At 43.6% G+C, this 24,212-nt stretch overlaps 2 protein-coding genes across 3 annotated transcripts in view; one reads left to right on the forward strand and one right to left on the reverse strand.

Annotated features, from left to right (window-relative positions):
- Positions 1 to 391: 391 nt before the first annotated feature.
- On the reverse strand, positions 392 to 22,843 carry DPP8 (dipeptidyl peptidase 8). 2 transcript variants are annotated; one of them, XM_019619581.1, is made up of 20 exons: positions 22,574 to 22,843; positions 21,916 to 22,028; positions 20,842 to 21,015; positions 19,786 to 19,954; positions 18,446 to 18,556; positions 17,948 to 18,076; positions 16,167 to 16,228; positions 15,060 to 15,160; positions 13,799 to 13,976; positions 12,328 to 12,487; positions 10,859 to 10,938; positions 10,496 to 10,648; positions 9,744 to 9,879; positions 8,949 to 9,094; positions 8,542 to 8,688; positions 7,860 to 8,012; positions 5,787 to 5,929; positions 5,006 to 5,117; positions 3,143 to 4,428; positions 392 to 1,682 (listed from the first exon to the last, which is right to left on the reverse strand). In XM_019619581.1, exons 1-19 carry the CDS (start codon positions 22,830 to 22,832, stop codon positions 4,306 to 4,308), a joined length of 2,649 nt encoding a protein of 882 aa, XP_019475126.1. In that variant the 5' UTR covers positions 22,833 to 22,843; the 3' UTR covers positions 392 to 1,682; positions 3,143 to 4,305. The 2 variants fall into 2 exon arrangements, with proteins under 2 accessions (XP_019475126.1, XP_010715885.1); XM_010717583.2 differs by lacking the exon at positions 392 to 1,682 and having other exon boundaries at positions 4,292 to 4,428; positions 7,876 to 8,012.
- Positions 22,844 to 23,417: 574 nt separating this feature from the next.
- Positions 23,418 to 24,212, forward strand: part of HACD3 (3-hydroxyacyl-CoA dehydratase 3) — a 15,141-nt gene continuing 14,346 nt past the window's right edge. Inside the window, exon 1 of the mRNA XM_003209568.3 lies at positions 23,418 to 23,435. Within this exon, the coding sequence (XP_003209616.1) occupies positions 23,418 to 23,435 (18 nt within the window). The remainder of the gene's footprint in view (positions 23,436 to 24,212) is intronic.

The raw sequence follows: 24,212 nt of genomic DNA on the forward strand, positions 1-24,212 counted from the left end.
CACGCATCCCCTCCTGCCCTCCCACCTCACCACACAGGGCACCAGACCCACGTCCTGCACTGTGCTGTGCCCACCCTGGGCAGTAGGGAAGGAATGTGCCCAGATCCACAGCTGCAGCTGCCAAGGGCTGCTCCCAGCATTCAGGAATGGGAAGAAGCAGGAGTGCAGTTATACCAAGCAAGTGCCTGAACTTCCTGTTTATATCAATTAATCACAAGGGACAGGAAAAATCAGCCGCTTTCACTGAACGCCCAACAAGTGCATAAAACGCACACGCACATTTTCCATCACTGCTGCTCTCTGCAGCACAAAGCAAGGAGATCTAATTACACACAAACTCTACTAAATCAAGAAGAGAGACAGTTGAAAATGAGCGGGGGGGGAGGGGGGAACCATTTAATTCAATTTATTTAGCAGCATCTTTATTGCCACAAAGGTTTTGTAATAAAAAGCAGCAAAACAAATGTCTCCACTTTACACGATTAAAAGCTAAGTCGCTAGAAAGGTGGGGGAGGGAGACCATAAACCCACTGGAGTGAGACATGCAGCTCTGTTAATGCAAACAGCAGGCACTTCTTCTAAAATTAAAAACCTGAACTTTGTCTGTGCAGAACATCTAAGTAAAAACCACACCAAGAGCTCTCTTTGAATGGACTGTCCCAAAGACCTGTGAGGGGTGCACAGAAGTCTTTGCAGGGTTCTGGTACTCAAGTAAACAGGCAATTCAAGGCAGTATCCTAATCTGGGCCATTATTTCATTCACTTGTACTCTATTATTGCCTCATCAGAAGCCGAACATCATGCCAGCAGCAAAACAGCACAAAACAGCAGGAGCACAACCCGGTGCTCCTCCCATGGGAGTGGTGTTGGGACCCCATGGTCAGAGCTGGGAAATCTCTGCAGTGTGTGGCACACGCTGTGCTTGGGGAGGAAGCAGCACCCCATATCTCTGCTCGAAGTATTTTTCTCTCGTTCCCCAAACAGAACTAGTAATAACTAGGGAATGCATTTTCATTACAACATAGTGAAGCTAATTGATTTACAAAGCTTTACATGAGGTTTGAATTCATTATTTCATTAACGAACATTTTGAAGTTAAGAGAGCTTACAAAAATTAAGCAGCTCTGGTTAATTACCAATGATATTTTGTTCTGAATAAAAGACCACTGGAAACAAAGGGACTTGGTAGGAAGTGCAATTCCTGTGTGAAGGGTGAAACCCCATTTGGAAAAAAATCCTGAAAGCTGCCATAAGAAGGGACAGAGACTGTGCTCCCACAGAAACAACCTCAACAAATCCCAGCCACCACCACTGCTGGCATCACCATTCAACTTCAGCATCACGGCTCAAATCCCCAGGTTTCACGTATTCTTTTAAGTACAAGACATTAAAACATTCATCTCAGAAGACATCGGTGCAACTGCTGGGAAGAAGCCAATACCCCCTGTGCAATGAAGGCTGCATCTCCCTCCTGCTCAGTGCAGGTGCCTGCTGGGCACAGAGCACACTGCTGTATCCGGCCCCCAGGCACCCATCTGTGCTCTGAGAGCCCTCGGCACCTCCCTACCTCAGTCTCAAAGCTCACACGAGGCATCTCTGACCAGAACTGCAAAGCTCTGCTGATAAATCCTCCCAGCACTTCTGCAGGATAAGAGAGCATGGGGTCTTAAAGTGCTTGGCTGCTGTAAAAAGAAAAAAAACTTTTGTAGGAAAAAAAGAATATGTAATTTATGTTGCAAAATAGAGTACTTACAGTGCTTTGCACTTTAATAGCTTTTCAGTAGATATATTTAAAACAAAGAAAAGATGTGTTATTTAAAAGTTATGTGTCAGCACTTACAATCCTGTGCTAAATCAAAATCCAGCCTGGTTTACTTGCATAACATTTAGTTCTTCAGTTGCCAAAGAAGCACTGCTTGATGAAGTCTTTTCTTTTTTTTTTTTTTTTTTTATTTTTTTTTAACACAAAAGGTATTCTAATTTTTAGTTCTTAAAAATCATAAACATTTACATTCAGGGTACTCACCTACTAAGAAAAGAGCACGAAACACCCCAAAAGACAAGTTTAAATATTAGAAACAAAAATAATTAAACAACCTTAGGAAAGGTGATGCCTAATCCACGTGTTAATTTATACATATATGTATATATGACAGATATAGTATATATGTATATATCATACAAGACAATAAACACGTAAAGGAACAAGAAAAGAACTCCGTCGTCGACAGTACTTTTACTTTTCAGTACCTCCTCGCCACGCTACGCTTCTACGAACCAAAAAGCTTACAGCCACAATTACTCATCTCTCAGCACTGACTACAGCACGACACGCCCAGGTTCCGCCACAGTCTATTTCTCAAAGAGGAGATGTCAGAGAGCCGGCTCTTTCGCATCGCCATCGCCCTTTCCTCCAAGACTACCCAGCAAGGTAACGGCTTGTTACTCGAACCTCGACGTAAAGGGGTACTTACCAACCTACACTCCAAACTAAAAAAACAGTAGACTCTACGAAACCTCCTACCCCACCCCCCCCAACCAAACACTCCCATGTCAGGGAAATGTACACCTACTACTGCATACCTGTTTGCTTTGGCTATCTTTTGCATAATCCCCAAGCCAAATCCTGTTCTCACATACAGATTTCACACCCATGTAACTGCAGTGGCTCTGTGTCAGCGCTCAGCAGCTGGCTGTAAAATGTGCAGTTTGATACAATACAATCAGATCGTGTTAAATCCCAGAGTCTCATGGCCAAGCTGAACAGCACCACAGCAAGGAAAAGACAAGGGTACGTGTGGAGCACTAAGAGCATAAATACTGAGAGTGATTCCATGTTTTGAAAAGATGAAAAGAAAACCATGCTCAGCTTCTCTCTAGCACCAAAAAGAAAAGGAAGTTCTTCGGTTTCTAAGAAAACCATTAAAACTTACAAGAGTCTCAGAGGCAGGTCCCAAGGGGAGAATTTCCTGGATTAAAGAGAATCATTTTGCCATGGATTTCTATCTTGAACAACTTGTTGGGAGTTTAAAGTAACTTCACATAAGACACTTTTTTTTTAAGCCAAGCCTGCTGCTTAGTTAAAACCTCACTAACAGAAACACAACTGGGATTTCATATCCTTTAGGCTTAGAGGGGTTACCTTAAGCTGTGCAGAAGGGAGTTCTCAAACACAGCATCGTAGTCATGCTATGCAGCAGTGCTGGAAATGACCTGGGACCAGAGGACTGAGCAGAGCCTGGGAAACAGTGCCTTGAATATATCAGGAAATCCAATGAAGCAGCTCACACTGCCTGATGTATAGTGTTCCTAAGGGCTCTCCTCACCAAATCCTCTGCAGACTCTTGAATCAGAGCGTTGAATCTTAGAACTGTAACAGGATGCATGTATCTACATCATGCTGATGTGACAGTAAGAAAACAGTATTGCAAAAACAGCTCCAGAATGAACATCAGGGAAGAACGTCAACAAGGAACGGGCTGCACTTTTAAGCTTCTTCTAAATTTTACAAAGTCTCAGCAATTTGCCTTAAATTAGTTTGCATCCCAGAATAAAAGACTGTTACGCTCACATCACAGTAAAACATTTCACTTCCCCATGTGAAATCAAGTACAGTCAGGATAGGATATCAATCTGCTGGAAGGAAAACCAGTAGGACTTATCCTGAGAAGAGAAGCAATTATTGAAAAGAATCTGGCATCAGCTAAACTGAATCCAAAATTTAAAATCTTCTCAGGGCAGCTTAAAAGTGTTTCTCCATAAAAAACAATCAGAAGCTAGACAGGGAATGTGTCTAACTTGTGACCAGCTTTTCTGGAGTGAGACACATCCCGTTTAGGAAGCATAAAAGCTATACAATGACATTCAAAATGTAATGTACACGCTGTAACCATCCAGGTAAATTCCTGCTGCGTAGTGAGTAAACTTGCTAGTGTCATGGTATACCAAGGAAACACACTGTAAAAAACACATTGATTAGACCAGAGTCTTTTTAAAACGTGAAGATCTGGTGCTGTGGAAGTATGTTATCTTCAGTTGAGCTCCTCCCCCAAGAGAACACCCAAGGTACTGCATTACACTACAGACACTGGATTTTATTTACACCTTAAGCTTTAAGGTTATTAGGCCATTGTCCTTTAATTCCCTATATGGCACCAAATTTACTTTAAAAAAGTGTCTCTCTGTGTATGTATGTGTGTGAACATGTGGCAGGCACCAAAATGCAAAGTTCCATTCTATTTTCTCTAGTTTCCTATCTCCTCATTCGGTACAGCAGCCAGCTGAGCAGAGTTCTGCAGAGGTCAGTTACATTGCCTTCAGGGCAGCAATGCGAGAGCCCAGATTCTCTTGCAGGTAATACAGTAGGTGGAGTTCATAGTGCTCTCCCGACTCAGGCACCCTTATACTGTGCCTCTCCTGAGGGTAGATCTAAAATATAAAATAAAGTCATGAGTACCCGCAAAACTTCTGAATGCCAACATTTAAAGTGGTCCTGGAGTTCAAAACGTGCGTGCCATCCCCGTGCACCAGCTCTGTTTGCACTTCAGCATCCCCTCCTCTACTCCCTGAGCCTGGAGACAACAAACTGCATCCTCTGATCCAGCTTGTGCTTAGCTGGATGCGACTCCTCGCTGAACAGAAGCAGATCCTGCATGGAGCCATCACATGTATCAGCATGCTTCCAGTTCTGCAGCACGATGCAGGGTACCTGGGCTACATCTGCACAGAACCAGCAGGGTTTCATTAATTACATAAGCCTGCTCTGTGCTGCACAGACACTGTAGTACTGCTTCCAAACTGTAGATCTCCTTAGGAGCAGCTTGAACTGCTCATTTACCTAGAAGTTGTTTGCTTTACTTATTAATCTTACCTTTAAAAAAAAGTAGGCTCAAATACAAGTGTTTTACTCCAGAATCCCAAGCTGCCCAGCACAGACACAACACAAACTTCAATTTGTACTCCTCAAAGACAACACTTCATTTTCACATCCTGATTCTTGCCTTACCTGCAAGTCGTATGGCTTCCCAGCTCTCACTAAAAAGCTGAGCAAAATACTAGTGTGTGCAAAGTGAACGTTCTCATCCAAGAACCCATGTAGCAGCAGCAAACGGTTTGGTCTGAGAAAAGCAAGAGACAAACATTTCTAGATAACATCCCAGAAGCTGCCAGTCACTCCACAGTCCACATGCACTCCTTCCAAAAGAGCAAACAGTAAAAACAGCTGCACTGAAGAGAGTAACTTTGCTATTGTGAATTGCCCTGGCTGGACCTGCAGCTTGTCAGAAACCCACCCCTTCCTCCTCTACAAGCTCTTCCTGTATACGCACATAACGGTCACATCTTTTATCTGTACATTATCATTATTTTCAGAAGCAATTCCTATCTTGGATAATTCAACAGCTTAACACTCGCTCAGAATCACTGCTGGTTTTCAGCTCTTTGGCAAGAAAGCCTGCAGCCTCAGCCTGCTCTGCAGGCAACTCTGTGCTGACACAGACTGAGAGCACGCAGAAAGCATGCTGATAAACTAACTTTTGTCTAGCTTACTGCGACTCTAAACTGCTAATCATATAACTGGAGATGTGTTTGTCATTTCTTTAGGCATAAAAATAGTCTTAATTACAGCTAGGCTAAAAGGGATTACTTGGAATGCTCCGTAATTATGCAAATGTTCATTCAAGTCTATTAAGTTCATTAGTGTTGTTTTTGTTTTAATACCAGCATTTATGATTCCAAGATTTAATTGCCAAGAACGGGAAATAAATAGCCTGCAGAACCAAACTTACTCAGAAGGAAACTTCTCAGCTTGCATGGCCACTGAGCCCAGGTAGTAGCCCTGCTCGTTGTGCTCCGGGTGGCCCATGTAGCGCTCCGTGTAACCCGTGTCATAGAAAACCCACAGCGTGACGGGCGCTCCGGCGATGGCAACCTGCAAGTTCAACACGGCTCTCAGCACGGGGAAGGGAATGACAGCCCTGACACCTTGATCTGGGGATGTCCCTCCCTCCCTCATCTCTACCCCAGTGTTCAGAATACACGCTAGTGAGCTCTCCTTACAGTCCACAGCAGTCTTCCCACAGCTCATGTGCATCTGCAGGCTTCAGCTACAGCCTATGTCCAGGCAGCTGCTGAAAAGCAGGAAGATCCTATGGACCAATAAGGAGCAGCACTGAGCACATCCCTGCAGGTCCTGCTGGAGGTAAGTGGATTTTATTCAAAATGTGGAGCGCTCTCCTTTGGGCTCACAGAACCTTTTATTTGAGCATTTAACAGAAACTGGGCTTGAAAGCTCCCTGGGACTCAGCAATCCCCCTTGCATACCTACCGACAGCATGCAGAGATGCTTGTGAAAAAAGACCAGTAAAAAAACTAAACAAAATAACACTCTTTTCCAGTCAGTTATTTTTAAAAGTAAAAGTATAATAATCCTTAAGGACTTGTGAAAAGTAATGATTGAACCTCCCAAGAATACTGAGGCTGGATTAAGACAAAGCAAGAAGAGTCACAAAGAGCAAACCATGCTGAGAGCAATATTCAGCTCTCACCACATCTCTGCCTCTGACACTTGCCCAACAACAGTTTTGTCATTTACTACAGTGTTCTGAAGTCATGTAAGCAAAAGCACCTCCTTCCAGCACCTCTCCCCACGGCCAGCTTGCCCCCCTGGCTGTTACAGAACACAGTTACAAATTGATCTGGGAATAGATCAAGACTGCAAAGAAACCATTCTCTTAGGACAGAAGGAGAGTGAAGAGGGGAGGAGGAAGAGATGGTGGTGTTGTTTCTCAGCAGGGTAATTTCCCTTGGTTGATTCACAGCACAAAGAGCTAAGCTGCCACAAAGTAGGCAACAGCTGAGACTATATGAGGGACCTTCAGCACACATGACCTCAGACTGGTAAAGCTACAGCAGCACTGTTACATTACTGCAAGCTCAAAAATCAATCAGCTTAAAGCTGTTCTACACAGCTCCAGAGAGGCAGTACCTTCTGTGTTCAACTGAATGGGGTGAACAGTTGATCCTCCTCACCTCGGCTCACAAGAACTCTCAGATGTTTCAAGAAAACTGGCCTATCTGAACTGCCCCCCACTCCTCTCACAGTACATTTCTTGGCTACCCAAAAGCACCCTGCCCACATCACTGCAGGAAGCCTCACAGGCAGCACAGCGCCTTCACGTCAGGTCAGGATTATGTCCTGCTCATGTGGAGCTAAAGGAAGGAAGCACAGCAATGGTGCAGTCATACCAAATCGCCCTCAGGATGAAGGCTGCAAACTTGCATGGGGAGGTGGGAAAGAGCAGCACTTAATCTTACAAATGCAATTCAATGTTATGAGGCATCTCTATTAGTATGACTTATTGGGGCTGCACAGGTCTCATTGTCTCTGTTTGGAAAGCTGAATCACCTATTTGTTCCAATACAGAATACCAGTTTCCAGACACCCTTGAGAACCCAACAGTGACAACAGGCTAACAGAGGAAGAGCATCTCATCCGCATGCTACAGATGGAAACACAAGTGCAGAGAACTGTTCTTGCAGTATCCACTGAATGCTGGTTTAAAACTGCACACTGACTTGTTCGAAAGCACTAGCTTTAAAGTGTGAATAAATTTTAAGATCTATTTTCTGGGAAGCATCAGAAGGCTAGCCAAAGTCTGGAAGCCTAATTTAGAAATACTGTAGAAGGAAGGTATTCTAATAAAGCAGTTTTCCTCTGAACTTGCCTAACTAGAAAAACCTCGAAGGAAACAGGCAGAGCACTGCGTCTCACTTGTCTTTGTGCTGTGAACACCTGATACATGATTAAAGGAAAAATTCTGTTTGCACCACCAGAATAAGTACTCAATGTACGAACATACCCTGAAGATATCTGACCTCTGCATTAAAGCCATAAGAGAGAGGTAGCCTCCATATGACCAGCCATGAATACCAACACGATCCAAATCAATGAAGTCATACTGGGATGCCAAGTAGTGGAGCCCTTCCACTTGGTCATCAATTTCTATTTGTCCCTGGGAAGAGAGAGAAAAGGGAAGTTGTCAGGCCCAGACAAAAGGCACATTCTCATGATTTCTGAAAGTAACCAGCATTCATACCTTTGCTGCTTCTGTTTGTGCAGCACCCATCCACACACCAGCACCCCACTGTACTAGGCATGTTACAGAAAGATGACTCCTTTCCTTCTTAAGACAATAAACACATGCTAAGCCACCAGAAACTGTATCTGGTGAGAGTCAGAGATCCTCGAATAGCTTGAGTTGGACTGGACCTTTATGATCTAGCTCCCCTTACTAACAAGGTTCCCCTTACACGTGATAAGCTTGCAAACTCAAATCCTGACATTGTATCCATCCCACGCTGAGCATCTTTCCTCTCTCACATTCGTACTGCTCACCTACACACAGTTTCCCTCCCCAAAGTAAGTAGCATTGCACAAACTATGTTGGATATCTGTGCCAGACTGGGACTTCAGTCAGGTAACACCGGGACTCCAACCAGGCTCTGGCTGAAACGAAGAACCAGACCCAGAGCTGCACTTACCATTTTGTATTTAAAGGCTCCTTCAAACTTCAGCCCTCGGTGGCAGGACCCCCTGTTGTCAATAACAACAACAACGTAGCCTAAAGAGGCCAAGGTGTTCAATCGGAAATATTTGAGTCCTTTAAATCGATTGTTTACTAGCTGCACCTGGAACAGAAGAACAATGACACAGTCACCTATGTAATCAAACACGTTAATCCATTTCAGACTATTTTTATTTACTTCCCTTTCAATACAGCTTTATAATGTAGATTTTTCAAAAGCCCTCCTCCCCGCTGTAGGATTCCCTCTCCCTGCTTGTGGTCTGCTATGAATTAAGCTCTCTTCCCTCAGTAAAAAGTCATTCTGTGTCATGGAAATGAAGGGTTCAAAGGGTCCACCCCACCACGCAGAAACACTGCACTCACCTGAGGGCCTCCATAGATGAAGATCACAGTAGGGTACTTCTTTCCAGGTTGCAGATTGTGAGGTTTGTACATCATCCCATAGAGCGTAAACCCCGTGGAGCTCTCAAAGGAGAACACTTCTGGGGGAATGTAATCAGGAAGAGGGCCTGGGAAGGCACAAAGAGCCCGGATTAACAGGGAATGGACAGCTCTGCTCCAGCCCTGTCCCATCACCACTACTGCTGCATCCCCAACAACACAACTTTCCCACACTACCAGTGGATGTGGTTGGGACCAGGCAGAGGCTGGGAATGCCCAGACGTATGGGAGCTCTCTCTGTCCTGTCACATACCCATTCCTCTTCTCCCCTGAATGCAGCAACAAGATGAAAAGTAACAGAATCACAGTGGAAAAATAAAAGCCTAAGAGCTGTCTCACAAAGACACCAGCAGACAGCAACACAGAACTGCTTCAGAAGCGTGTGGCCCTCCCCAGAGGCTCAGAAGCAAGCTCATAACTTGCATTTAGCTAAAAAGTAAACAAGCTCACTTAACTCCCCCCTACTGATGGTAAAAACATGCTTTCTACTGGCAGTAGAAACTTAGCAATTTCCACTCTAAATTCCTTCATGGCCAGTTTATGCTCATTTGTCATCGAGCTGAAAATGTCACTCCTCCACTTCCACAAACTTTTCACACAAGTGTGAGCTTCACAGAGAAGCCTAATTACCCACAACAGCAAATCTCAGGTTAGATACTGGGAAGTCTCACACGTCTTCCTGATTGTCTTTTTGCAGTTTCTTAACAATTCTGTTACCTGCTGAATCTAAAACTGTAGCCCAGAATTCCTTTGTCCTTTGAGCTGCATCATCTTCATGTCCTGTCAGACGATAAAGGGACACACAGTGTGGGTTCTTCTGATTGCTGTACTTGCTGATAAACATGTCACAATCCTAGAGAGAAAAAGTGTTATCTTTTAATTCTCAGTACAGAGGTATAAGCAAAAGGATCATTTTTTTTCCTGTATTCATATTTTTTGGAAGATGTTTAGGAACCAAATTAAACCAGGAAGTCTCTTTCGCAATAAGAGTGATAGACTCTGAGAAGCCACAGTCCTCAGCAAGATTCAGGTACTGACATTTGAAAACTAAAAACACACCTGAGGAACCAGCAGTGGCATGAGGACTTTGTCATACATTCTTCTCCAGGCAGAGCAGTTACAGAGAGCAGATTACTGCCCTAAATGCCTGGAACTCCCCACAGGTTCACCTCCTCAGGGGACTGCTCAACAGTCCACTGCAGGCAAAAAGAGCCAGGCTTGGTTTCAAACAATTCAACCTGCCTGAGCTCCTGTCTGAGCTGAAGAGCAACCTGGACCAGGAGGTCAGATCCAGTTTCCAGAGTTGGCTGCACGCTGACTGTACAATATTAAGCACACAGCACAGCGTAACATCTACTTTTGTTGTACTGAAATACAACCTTGTCTGTTGATTGGTGAAGCCACATTTGGCAGTAAAACACAACACACCCAGCCAGCCCTGCCTATCCAGGCCTCGTGCAGATGAATACCTGGCTGACACAGCAGGCATGAGAATAACCACGTTCTGTCAGTCGTTTTACTTCTCCAGGATTCTTGTAGTTAACAACATACAAGTGATGTTCTAAAGGAGAGTCTTTCGTGCCTTGAAAATACACCAGTTTTTTGGCTTCGTCTACATAGATCTGTCACAAACAAAAGCAACACATCCTTCAATATCCAGTTATGGCTGAAACAAAGCCCAGATCTTCTTTCCCCACCAAGTCTTCCCCCCACCGCTTCTATAATTTGGAGTTACTGTCCAGCAATCTGCAAGGAAGAAGCCAAATGCCAGCTGTCTTCCAGCACGCCTGTGTTGCTTGCAAGATATCCACACAGCAAGAGCACAGACTTACATTGGACCCATGTCTGCCAAGCACTTCCCATTCCCCACTGGTAATGGCAATCTCCTCTTTGATGGGGCACTTGAAGTCACCTGCAAACACAGAGATTTTAACTTGCACATTTTACAGAACACACAGACACAATGACACTTTTTCTTTCCAAGCTTTTCTGCTAGACACAAGCCAAGAACAACGTGGCTTTGCAGAGGACCCATATCTCTGTCAACTCTGCAGACAAATGTCAGAGCTGGTACTAAACATTCTGAGAGCTGCATATTGAAGGATCCACAGATACTCTCAAACTGACACCTGGATGGCTTTGCTTCTTGCTTTTTTTTTTAATACTGAAACGGGTGCAAAGGGAATCTCTGATGTCAAAAATGGGGAATTTTGCTTTGGGCTGGGAAGCAGCTCTGCTTTTATAAAACGGCTTCATTTGCCTTTAGGAGGGAGATTCAGCAAGAAAAAGTAATTGGATACAATCATAGAAGTCTAATGAACCCAATATAATGCTTTTTGGAAAAAAACCCACACCAGCAATTGCACTAAACAAGGACCTACAGTAAAATTAGGTGCACTTTTTGTGCATGCAGAACTCAGCGAGTGCCTTCAACACACAACAAGTAAATTAAATATCACAGCATGAAACTGTAAATGAAAGAACACATACTGTGGAAAAAACATTCCAGGAGCTTTGTGCACAGCTCCACCGTGCAAACTCTGACTGCAGCTTGGAAGCACATGGTCCTTGCATTGATTTCTTTTCTTTTTCTTTTTTTTTTTTTGCTTGGAATTACTCTTTCCGCATTTCCACTTGCAACAGCTGTCAGTAATTTTCTCCTACTAACATCTCTGTCTGTACAGCAATACCATGACTGTTTTTAAGAGCAGATAGGAATTCTCTGAATAGTTACCATATCATAGGCTTTGCTGCCAAGCACATATGTTCATTTTAAAGGGACTAACATGTGGGCCCCTTAGACAGGGAGGCCCTCTGCAGACCTTTTTACAGCATGTTCAAACTGTGCTCTTTATCAGCCTCTCTGCTACGATCTGCTTGTAAAGGCTGACAGGAATTACGCTGGTTTCACTTCCAAAACCAAGTCTTGAACCAACGCACATCTATTAGATACTCTGGACCTTCCTATCAGAGATAGCCACATTATTGCTATAATGATTAACCCACTGCAGTCAGGAAGTGAACAATCCCATCACTGTCAACTACGTGCATTTCACTGTATCACAGGGAAACCCATCTGGCATCTGATTTTTTGAAACTTTTACCTCCTGTCAGCAAGGAAGAATCAGGGTTAAAATTAAGGCATGCTGCATACAGAATAACCCCCATACAATTTCAAGAGGAATGACTGTACAGTGAAACAACAGGAGTTTCTAGTGATTCCTGCCACCTGGGAAGACATTCATTTCCTCACCAGTCAGCAGCAAACGCCCAATTAAAACAAGAGAATAAATTCACTTACTTGGAGCAGGGAGTCCTCCAGATGACCGTTTATATTTGCTCTCCTTCAAAATTGAGACAATTTTGTATAGATGTCTGAATCCTGTTTTACACTCGGAGGCAAAAATGAACTCTATCTCATCTTCGTGGGTTTGAGGGAAAACATAGAAGATATCATGGATCTGTGGAGTCAGAACAGCACGTTGGTGTTATCAGCAGGACTTTGGCACTGAAGTCACACGTAAGTACCTCTAACTGCCCAGCACAGATTACACCAGCAGGCTGCAGCACAGTGTCCCTTACTGGCAGAACAAATAATGCATAAGAGCCAGGAGGTGTCTGCAAACAGCAGCCACGTGCTGCACAGCTCCAGGCTTCTTGATAGCCTACATCCTGGCCACAGAATGAATTAAGTTTTTTTGCAGCTGCCTTTCTAGCTCATATACAGAGGTGAGTCCAGCTCTGCAGTCAGCATACAAAGGCCAGCCAAAATAAGACAGGGTTTGATGGCCACCTCTGCCTGGTGCTGTCTAGAAACTCATGAAGGGCTATTTAGAGAAAGATGAACTGACATCATCTTCCCACTCATAAAGATGCCAGCTCTTGCTTCAAGTGACAACCATTTGAAGCATCAGAAGCACTTATATGCACAATAAGTGCTGCCAGTCAAAAACAACTCCAGCCAGAAAAATAATGGAGAAAAGACAACATACTGCACCATCCTGAAACCATGCACACTACTACTAAAAAGAAATTACAGTATTACAGAGCACTCATTGTATAGAAACCATTTACTGGAAGGCTTTGTGCCCACACTCTGCTGAAAGATGCAACTACCCACCAGTGATTGACATTCTCAGGCTCTCCTGCACCCTGGTACACCCCCAGCAGGATGCCTCTTCGGAGACACCGATCAGCACAAGCATGAACAGCACTCCTTTCTACACTGTGAGCCTAGCACACTAGTGTGCAGTCTCACAGAGCTCAGGCCCTGTAGAATACCTCCACAAACACTACACAAGAATCCATTTCACCAGAATATACGTGGTTAAGGAGGATTTTCAGTGACTGTTAGCAGATTCCTGAGACACGTTCCCCAATTCCAACCAGATACATCTTCACTGGCTGAAGAATACTTCACCTGCTGGGACTGCTTCTGGCAAACAAATGTACAAAGAAGCTGGAGGAGGACAGTGGGTAACACTGTGGGAATGGGGCTACCCTGGAACACCAGGGTCCTGGGTTCCATTCCTAGCTCTCTGATCACCTAGCAGCCTCAAGCAAAGCAGCTCTGCTTTCACATCACACATCTTTTTGTTCTCTACATGTTATGAGCCCTTTACAGCAGCTGTCTGCTAGGAACAGGCACAGAACTTGGACAACAGGAATATTCTCCTAGGCAGCACAGCACAGCAACATCAACATTGCCCAAGTGCTACACATAGGGTCTTGAACAACAAACTGTCAGGCAAGGCTGAAATTCAAATTCTTACATTTATCCATATGTCTGTTGTTTCCTCATAAATAATTAAAGGTGTAACAGAATCTGGTACAGCGTCGATAAGTTTCTGTCTTTCCATTGCATCATCTTCTACTGGGATGAATAATGCAGGGGGAATCAAGACTATCTGCAGTCGAGTCTGGGAACGATCCAGTAAGATGGACCAAACGCTGTGGAGAAGACAGATATTAGAGAAAATAACATACAACAATGAACAGTAGAGAGACCTGAAAAACCTCAAAAGAAGCACACTACCACTAGGCATTTCAGGGGAGTCAAGAACGTTCAGCTTCAGATTAAGCAAAAAAGCCACATGTAAAATCTCACCCACAAAAACAAACCTCTTCCATAACTATTTCTCTTCATTTCAATATTGCATAAGCACTGGTGGTTGAAAAGTTTAATTAATTCTATTCCCCCAGATTTGGATTGTGCTTTAAAGGAGAAAGAGAAGAGAAAAATCAGAGGGAATAACGAAGAAGAATAACTAATGTTTCAGGATACTCGTCAAAATATTAATGTTTTAAATCTGTACCTGGCAGAGAGTAATACTGGCACCTAAATGAACTGGCAGCAGACCCTGCCATACTTCTGATGACTTTACATGTAGCTCTAATAATAATAATCCTGAAAAAAAGCAAGACAATGGAACAAATGTGCCCCTGCATTTCTTCCACATTTGAAAAAAATAAATAAAAAAGTGAAATCTTTAGATTCGAGAACTGGAGAAGTGCAATTCTGGAGATGCTTCCGGTGAGTTACAAACACTGCACAACATCATCTACAGGGTTAAAAATGACATGCAAATGTTAGTAGCACTTACAGCAGGTTTTCTGATCAGTAACTCTGGTCAGCAAGGAGAGTGCAGTGGTTAGGGTGCTAGCCTGGGGGACCTGGGCTCATTTCTGTCCAGGCATAGACTTCTGTGTGACTATGGCAAGTCACGTAGCCTCTCCGGGCCTCAGTTCCCCATCTGTGAAATAGGGATACTAGCACTGCGCTCTCTCTCACAGGGATGCTGAGAGGACACACACCTCAAAGGCTGTGAGTGCCCACCCCCAGAGCGGTAGGGCCGGGTGTCAGAGGAGATAAGGACTGTTTGGTTTTGGAGAAGTCGCCTTCTTTACACAAACGTATTTGTAGCAACGGGAAAATGAAAGAAGGCTTAAGTCAAGGAAGACAAAGACCACTACATTCTGCTTCTAGCTGCATTGCCCAAACCCTCTAAGCAGAGACAGGATTAACATACGCACTATTTTCCTTCTGGCGTCCACCCAGCTCTAGCAATGTACTCTACTCCTTCAAAGAGGATCTCGAACGGCTGAACCAGCTCTTTATCCACAACATCTGCAATCTGTTGACAAAGGAGTAATTCAGTGACTGACATTGACTGAGGTGAACCCACACAATCAGTTTTCATGCACGATGAGAGTCTGGACACAGGAGACTTTTTCTGTGCAGCTTAAGCAATTTAGATTGTTTGGTCCTTTCAATACAGGATATTCACCCCACCTGTAGCCAGACACCAGAATAAGTAGAGCTGTTCATTACCAGCACAGCAAAGGCTGGGACTTGAGGAATACAGATTCTGCTCACAAATCCATCACGTGCCCTGACTAAGTCACTTAAATGATCAGTTTCCCCATGTAAAATACAAAGGGAAGGTGATTTGTACCAAGCTGTTCTGTAAAGTGTTTTTGTTGCCGTATGTTGAACATCCTGCATGGCATCCAGTCATCAGTATGGTTCTAATTGATATGCAGCTCTGCAGTTTGTCCCTTCTGGGACAAATCACAGTGGTATCCCAAGGATCCTGGCAGCTTTCCCTGACTGCTGGTTAACATCAGCACCGCTGTCCCAGCAGGTGAGTGTTGATGAGCTTAAGCAGCTCAGGAGCACAGAGGATCCCAACAATGTATGGAGGTTAATGTATCTGTTTGGTAAGGTTAATTCCCCAATTGTCCAAAGATCTTGGATTGGCCTATGGAAATTTCTGCATTTGTTCAAAATTCCTGGAAAGCAAAGCTCATCTCTTCCCACATGTTCATGCTTTTATAAGGTGATATATTCTCTTTGCAATCAATTTTTTCCATTGTCTGCAGCCAACCAATCGAGACATCTGTCACATAATGAAGCCCAACCATTCACACCTAAAATACTCTGCTCTGCACCTGAGTTCATCAAACAGTCCTTAGGAAATACTGTTGGACACAAGGAACGAGCCAAGTGCGCTGCCTCCAGGTAAGCCATTAAGCTAACACAACAAAAAGTTCACTTATACTGAAAAGGAAAGCGGTTTTTACCAAAAAGAGTCACAGAAATCAAATTTATTTGGGAAACAAGGGGAACATGGAACTTACTCTTCCCTCTTCATTGATCACCACTTCAGAAATCTTGAAAGTGACCTTTGGATTTGCTGTACCTACAAAAACAGATGTTAGCAGTCAGGCACAAACTGTTTGCTTCCAACAGGGCAGGCTTGAACTGTGGATCACTGTGTTGTTATTTGTACAGAACTGGAACAGCAAAAAAGCAGAACACCCTTTGGTCAAATAGCCTACTTGCACATATTAGAGAACCAGGCAGAGAAAAAAAGAGACTACAGACACAAAGCAGAATTGGTGGATGTAATCCCACAAACAGCACTGATCAAGAGCTATGCTACTGTCAGTCAGTTTGCTCTCCCACAGACAAAGCATGCATGTACCACCTGGACAGGAAAGCAAGCTTTGGTTTACTGTTTGGCTGATATTGTTGAATAAAAAGTGGAGCAATACTTTTCTGTGCTGGACAGTGAAAATCCACCTAACTCTCCATACAAAGCCTGAACAACACAGATGTACAGCACCTGCAGTGCTAAGTGCCTGCTGCACAGCAGAGGTGAAGTATAAAGAATTAAGTTGTTGTGTCAATCTAAGAAGCCCCATCTAGCAGCTTCCACACAGTTTTAATATTCTCAATGCTGCTTTCACTTTATCAACTCACAAAAACTGATGCACTGAGGTGAAATGACTTGCTTTAAGCATAGTTCTGGCTTACTGAAGTACTCGTCTTCTCCCTGGTAACAAACCACCTCAAACTTTGCCCTTATAACAACCCCAAAAACCTATTGCCTATGTGGTTCTGACTGGAAACTGAGGACAGAGATTAAAACACAGTTTGTTTGTTTTCAAAGGCATTTAGGCTTTGGCTGCCTGATTTTCCTACACTGCTTAGATTCAGCACTTAATAAAAGTATAATAAAACACCCTCAGAAAATCTAAATGTACCCTAGCACTGGAAAACATGAAGTCACCTCTTGCTTTGCAGGCTAACGTGGCCTTTCCTGCTCCTTAAAAGGAGCAGTAAATCATAAGCAGAAAACTCTTGCCAAAGGATTAGGGAAATTACAAGATATGATAATAAAAAAAGATGAAAAGACTTCAGGAGTAAGAAAAAAATGAACTATTTCCATAATGTGATCAACACGGCCTGCAAAAACAGCAGCGAAATCTCAGAAGAGCAAGGGTCAGCTTGCTCAAACTTGCCCTATACACCTGGCACACCACAGTGAACTGCACAGCAGGTCTGCATAAGTCTCATTTGCTTGAGCCTGCCCTCATTCCTTTACTGCTGAAGCCTTCACATCACTCACTGTTTGAAAATGACAGCAGAGGCTTTCCCTCATACTCCGTAAGCAAGCACAATTTTCCAAAAGCATTCATGGAGATCAGAGTCCTTTAGAACTACCAGGGCACTGCCAGCAGCTGGCAGGATCCCTCCCCCTGAGAAAATCAAAATGCTATCATTCTGCAGCTATTCCCTCAGAGACACTGGGCTGTAACAGGAACCAGCTTCTCTGTGCCAGGATCTGAGACAGCAGCTCCAAAATAGCGACAATCAGGTAGGGTTTCTGCCAACTTCTGAGGGACCCAGACTGAGCTCTTAGTAACCTCATGGCTGGAAAAATCAACACAGGCACCAGCGACTAATCAAACCTCCAGGGCAGAAGTTTTTCCACATGCATTTCTACTACCTGAACACTAATTCGAGGACTACATGTCATGCCTACAACAACGCCCTGCTCTATCACCAGCGTAAGGCACGTGGAATAAAATAAGCATCTCCCAGAAATGGAGATGCAAGGTCATCTGGGTCTCACCAGTTTTGGGGTACCGGAAGGAATCTGTTCTTCTTGTCTCCAACATGGGCGATGTGACATGAATGATTTCCACCTCTGACTCATCGTTTTCTTCATAAAGAATTCGAAGAACTTTACCCCCATTCAGTGCTGTAAAGGAATTAACATTTCCTGATCAGAGCAGCTCTCAAAATTGGTTACTGCAGACACCAGTGCTTCCCTAGGAGAACATGTAGGTTGAAAGGATGAAGGAATGTCTGCGACTCTCGTTCCATTATACAAAATGCACCAAGTCTCATGCAATTCCTATCACTGTTGTGAGAAGGAAAGTTTCTTCCCCCAGTAACTTGGGCTAACGAGGGCACCTTAACATGTCCACCACTGCAGACACTTGTAGTTCTTCTTGAACTATAAGGTTCCTATCCTGGGTAAAGACAAGAAGAAATAACTTTCCCTAGACAGCACAGCATGGGGGCAACTACTTGTGCCTGTCAGACACACTGTGTCCAACACACTTACTTGGCTCTGCCTTTGGACTCCACCAATAGCCAGTGTATCTGTCAAACTCCTCCTGCAGCACAAAAGTAGCCACACCAGCAGACTTTGGATCTTCCTCAACATTGGCAAGTTCTCAAGAAAAAAAAGACACAAAAGAATCAGTTCATGATGTACTGCAGAATCGAATCAGTTCTGCATTATCCCAAACACAGCCTATGTTCAGTCTCTGGAGAACAATGACATGATAGCAAATCTGGCTTCTCAGCAGAACTGCTTTCACCCCACTCTGTTGATTTATCTGGGGAAGACCTAATCCTCTCTGACACAGCAGCCTCTTTTACGAAAGAAAAGCCTCATCTTCCTTTCTTACTCCTACCCAATTAGTCTCTCAGTTTTCCATGCACTCATCCAAGAAAAAAAAACTTCTCTCTACCTGAGCTCACCAAATTGGAACCACAAGTTTTAAGGAAATTAAAGCAAAAAAATCCTGAGAACTGACACCGAAAGTACCAACATTCAGAAAAAATTATCAGCATTTCATTCACTGTACAGACTGAAAGTAACAGACTTACATAACATCTCAACCCCATCCATAGGGCTTCAATATTTTTCCTGTTACCCTGGAGGTAACTTAGCAGCGCTCCATAAATAATTATCATCTGAGAAGGAGTCATTGCTATAGTTTATTTTTAATGTACTTACATAATATTTTAATAACTAACTTTTAAATAAGCTCAAGTATTATTGTAAAGTGTCAAAAATGTTAATTTAGTTACAAATCTAATGATGCAGTTTCAGTACAAGAAGCATGCTTCAATTGCAAAATGCAATGGATTTTAAGAAGTGGTTTATCCACAGTTTTCCATTTCCCTTCCCTGGGATACATGTCTGAACCAGACTTGGAGAGGGGTAGAAGCACAAACCTAAGAGACTGAGTATGAGGGCAGCAGCAGAAGCCACAGTGCTATTCAGAATCTCTATATTGTCTCTAAAAAGCCCTGCAGCCTGACTTCGCTGGCAGAAACTTTCCTCCAGCTCTATTCCACCCACAGCTACTCCACACAAAAACGACTGTTCTAGTACATAAAAAGAATATGTGATTCAGGAGAAGTCTTTCCATATGTATTCAACAAATAACTCATCCTGCCAGATTCTTTTTTTCCCCAGTGGAACCAGGAAAAGAATTATCCTGCAACATATGCATTGGAGAATACATACAGAACATGACAACCAAATCCCAGATGAAGTAAACAGTTGCCATTCCCTCAGATCTCAGAAGAAAACTTAGTGCCGTTACTTAATTCAGTACTGCAAGAACAAGTGCAGAGGAGGTGCAGAGATTTTAATTCAGGATGAATTACCATTGTGCACAAATGTTAGCCTCCTTTCTTCTCTGGTTTCTATATTAGATATCCAGATGTCATTGCTATGGATAAAGGCAATCCAATTTGGATCAGCTGGACAAAGCTTCGGATCCATCCGGATATTTGGACAACTGGTCTCTACCAGAATGGGTCTTAAAGGCTGTTGCTGATTGAAAGAAGAACAAAAGAATAGTAAGTAATGAAACAGTCACAGACCTAAATTACCAGGAGGTCTCTATGACCACAGCAATGTGCTTGCTGACTTCAAACAAACAGGTTTACAAGAGAGCAATCTCTACAATTTCAAAACAGAAAAGTATCAGCACAAACTTTCACAGGGAAAGTTGTGCTTCCACCATCTTGAACAGTTCCACCAGGACCTCTTTAACCAGTGCTGAGGATAAACTGCAAATCAGAAGGCAGCTTGCTTACAGAAGCCTGGCACGCCCTAGAAATTGACAGGCAGTACAGACAGAAATCTCCTTCTCCAAAACCAACTCGAGATACAGTAACAGCTGGGTTAGACAAACATCAAGCATCTCTTGTATCAACAAGAAATGGTTTCAGCTTCCAAATCCAGCATTAGCACAAACAAAGAGTAAAGGCTGCTTGTTCGCAAAGTTCTACAGCCAAATCCTGTAACACATACAGCACTGATTGCTGAACAGTGACCTCTAAACCACAGCTTGGGAACAAAAAGCTGTCTCTGATACGACTTCTGAGTACATGGAAGAGCAGAGCACCACAGGCTTCATGTCCCTTTTATTGGTAAAAATAATAAATCACAGAAAATCTAGTGACTTGCCTTGCCACCAGAGATTCTACCATTTCAATTCTCCATCCAAGTTTCTGTAATCATGGCAATGCATCCCTAAGGAGGACTTCTCCACATATCGAGGTTGGTTAAGGCCACTTGCCCCTCCAGTGCAACAATAACTTGCCATGGCAGTACAGCAATAGCTGAAGCTCACATTCTGCTTTCACTAGGAAACAAAAGAGCTTCCAGCCAAAGGCAGGAAATACTGTGCAAGACAGAGAGATGAATAAACTCACAGTGAATCCATGAGGGCCTCCATCTTTTACGTGGTAAATTCCACTCCCAGCCTGAAACAGAAAGGTGCCACTCTCTCGGTGGTAATCATAGGAGGCAATCCCAACAGTGCCAATCCGCTTCCTCTCCCGAAGCAACTCCTCTTCCCGAGAGTACATACCATAGTCCAGGATAGCCTGAATATGGGCAGAGAAGCACAATCAACACCTCTGCTCTGCATTTGCTACAGTACTGTCAGAGCATCTCTGCACGCCAAGCTTCCAGGACCAGATGGCTGTGCAGACACCCTCCTCCTCCAGAATCCTGCTGACAGCCAGGAGCCCACTCCTGCTTGTGCTTCTGCTGTGAGAACTTGTAGGTGCATTCTTTGACCGTATCCTACAGAACCGGGAGCCAGTTCTCCCTTAGTAAGGCTGGCATTATTTCCAGTGTATGCTGGTATGAGAAAGATCAGACAGAATGTCTATTCTTTCTAGAATGAGTAGGACAGCCTCCACTAACTTTTGCAAAGATACACGGTGACTGGTCTGGTGGGAGGAAAGCACAGCATGAATTTTACGTCTGGCTGACAACCTCAGGAAATAACATGGGGAAACAACACACCTAATTCCACACAGGAAATATCCTAACTTCCCCCAACCTGCTATGGTGCACAGAGGTGAGAAGGGGACACACGCCCTAGAGTGGAAAAGAGATTTCTTGCTTCAGCATGAGTCACAGAGCCACTGACAGGTCATTGGGGAGACTCTTTGCTTCCCCCTGCAAGACAGTGATTACTGGAGACTACAGGCTCCTTCAGCAATGCCCAAGATCTCAAAGCAGAGAATCTGATGCAAATTAGCACTTGTAATCTCTTCTGGCAAAGGAGAAATCAACCGTATACACTCAGCTTTCATGATGCACACAGGCTGTAGCTCCAAAAACTGAAGAGAAAATTACGCTTGTTTTTGAGACGGTAGCAGAGTTAACCAAATACAAAGAGAACCTTAAAGTGTTTAAGACCATAGCAACGGCTTATAGGTGCAACCTCGAAGCCTTGCTATGTTGCTAAGATGTAAGAAAATATCAGGACCCACCGGAAAAAGATCCAAGAGAGGCTTCCAGGAAAGCAACAGGACAGCAGCTTTGTTCACAGTTTTCGGAATTTCAGAGTAGAAGAGTGTGTTCTCTCTATTCTCCCCAGACATTGCTGTTGTCAAAAAGGAAAGAAACAAAGTACACTCGTTTTCTATTAATAATTCCAACACTCTCCAAAGATGCTAAGAAACATCTTCACAGGCATTCCTACCGAGGGAAGCACTGACAGTCTCTACAATGCAGCCTTGCACTGACAAGTCCCCACTTCTCAGAAACGCAAGTCACAGAGAAGTTGGAGAACAAAGAACTACAGTCAGGCTTACCACATGCTGCTTGAAGAATAACCTTGTCTTGTTGAAGGTCAGGGAGCTTTTTATTTTATAAGCTTTTAAATTCAGAAAGGTCTGCTCTGTTATTTTGCCTGGCTGGAATACAGCACAATGCAGCTTATGTTTCAAAGATGATGCACCTTTAGGAAGGTTTGAATGCCCCCTTCCTGTTCATCTCTCTCAGTGCTACTCAGACTTCTGACAGCTCTTGCCAAGGCATTTGGGGACCAACCCAGAGGGAATCAGGTGTGCACCGAGGAACAGTCAAATCCAAACCATCTCTGCAGTGACTGTTTAGTCAAGGCACAGGCTGAACCAGCAAACTTACCCAGATAGTAAATCCTATCAGAATGAGGTCCTTCAGGATCATTTTTCTTAACAAACGTGAAGTCATGCGGGGCTTTTGCCATCATATACCCATGATACTTTCGTGTATCTGTGAGCAGTTTCCGAAGCTGGCTCCAGGAATGTCTCTCTACATAGAAAGGTTCTGGTTTTGGCTGCTCCTCTCTCTGCACCTGCTCCTCACAGCCCCGTGGTTCAAAGACTTCGAGGCCTGGCTGTTCAGTTTCCATGGCTGCTGCCATGTTGCATGTTTCTGGAAAAGAAAGAATACCAGAGGGTCAGCACTCCTTTCCAGCCAAAGTTCATATCAGACTCCAAAAACACAACACAGCAAAAATGCCATAAGAAACCTGCTATTTCACATGGAAAATCTGAAAGGAAAAGGAGACGAATTTCCGCTATGGAAAACAGGCTGTCATTGCTCAGCCTTTCAGAACAAGGCTAATAATTTCATAGATCCACACAGACTTATTAATGTTTGCCTCTTTATCTTAACACCCCTCAATTGCTCAGTTCAATAAATCCTTCCCTGTTAAGCTCAAACTTCCTTCTTTCACCCCGTGAACAGCAAAACTAGCTTGATACTCTGGTATCAGAATAAAGGCTGATTAGGACTGTATCAAGAGCTGGGACAGCCAACTGCTTAGCAGATACAGTATTTGAAGTTGATTCTGAAGCAACTGGCCATACACAACAGGGCTGGGCAACCATCATTCTCCTGTAATTTCTCCTTTCGAACAAAGCTGTGAAGGGTCTAGTAATACCATCACAATGATATCATCTACAAGCACATAATTACAAATCCTGAAGAGATTCTTACCAAAAACATGAGGCCATACAGGAAGGTGACACAGTGAAATGAGCAGCAAACTGACTGACCTGCAGCGTCTTACCCTCCTGAGCAGGTTGTTCAGTTAGCAGATATTTCTTCCTGAAGTTAGCCGTGCTTTACAAAGCATATCTAAGCTAGACAAAACAGCCCAGAGATCTGGCAGTAGGAAGCCATAAATCCAAGATCTGAGTGCAACTCCAAAAGGATCCCAGCTATAAACTCCTACACATAATCCATTAACAAAGACAGCAAGGCGTGACGATTGTCAATCCTCAAAGGCAGCTTGTTTTTTCTATATATAAAATGGAAAGGCACAACTGTTTGACATACTGCTATAGAACAGGCAGAGCTTGCTGGTCTGAGCTTGCCAAAGACACTAATGAAAAACAAACTGAGCACTTGCATTCAGCAAACAGGCACTAAAGGACCAAAGAATTTCAAGGCATGGGCTTGGCCAGCACAGCTACCCAAGATAAAGCTCACTGATGGACCAGCTGGTCCTGCTGCTCTTCACAGATGAGTGGAAGAAATTGCATGCAACTTGGATTTAGCCCATTTTAACACTAACAGGAGAGCAGGGCATATGTCAATCAAAAGCATGTTTGCAATTTTGCAAATCCAAGCACAATAAAGGGAGGCACTTCTTCTGTCTTAAGACATTTACAACACAAAAACAAATCAAAAATGTAAACCTTGTAACACTGAAATGCCACCCAGCCCCACACACAGCACAGCGCTCTGCTCAGACTGAGCTAAAAACCAGGCATTAGGCTTCAAATCTGAATTAAAA

The sequence above is a fragment of the Meleagris gallopavo genome, chromosome 12 (genome assembly GCF_000146605.3).
Source record: "Meleagris gallopavo isolate NT-WF06-2002-E0010 breed Aviagen turkey brand Nicholas breeding stock chromosome 12, Turkey_5.1, whole genome shotgun sequence".
NCBI classification, from domain to species: domain Eukaryota; kingdom Metazoa; phylum Chordata; class Aves; order Galliformes; family Phasianidae; genus Meleagris; species Meleagris gallopavo.

Excerpts from the sequence above, each read along its gene's own strand:
- DPP8 (XM_019619581.1), bottom strand. The coding sequence starts at position 22,832 with ATGGCAGCAGCCATGGAAACTGAACAGCCAGGCCTCGAAGTCTTTGAA. Across the intron at positions 18,077-18,445 it reads GAGTCCAAAGGCAGAGCCAA|CACTGAATGGGGGTAAAGTT; the intron begins GTAAGTGTGTTG and ends ATTCCTTTACAG. Across the intron at positions 12,488-13,798 it reads CAACAGACATATGGATAAAT|ATCCATGATATCTTCTATGT; the intron begins GTAAGAATTTGA and ends CTGACTCCACAG.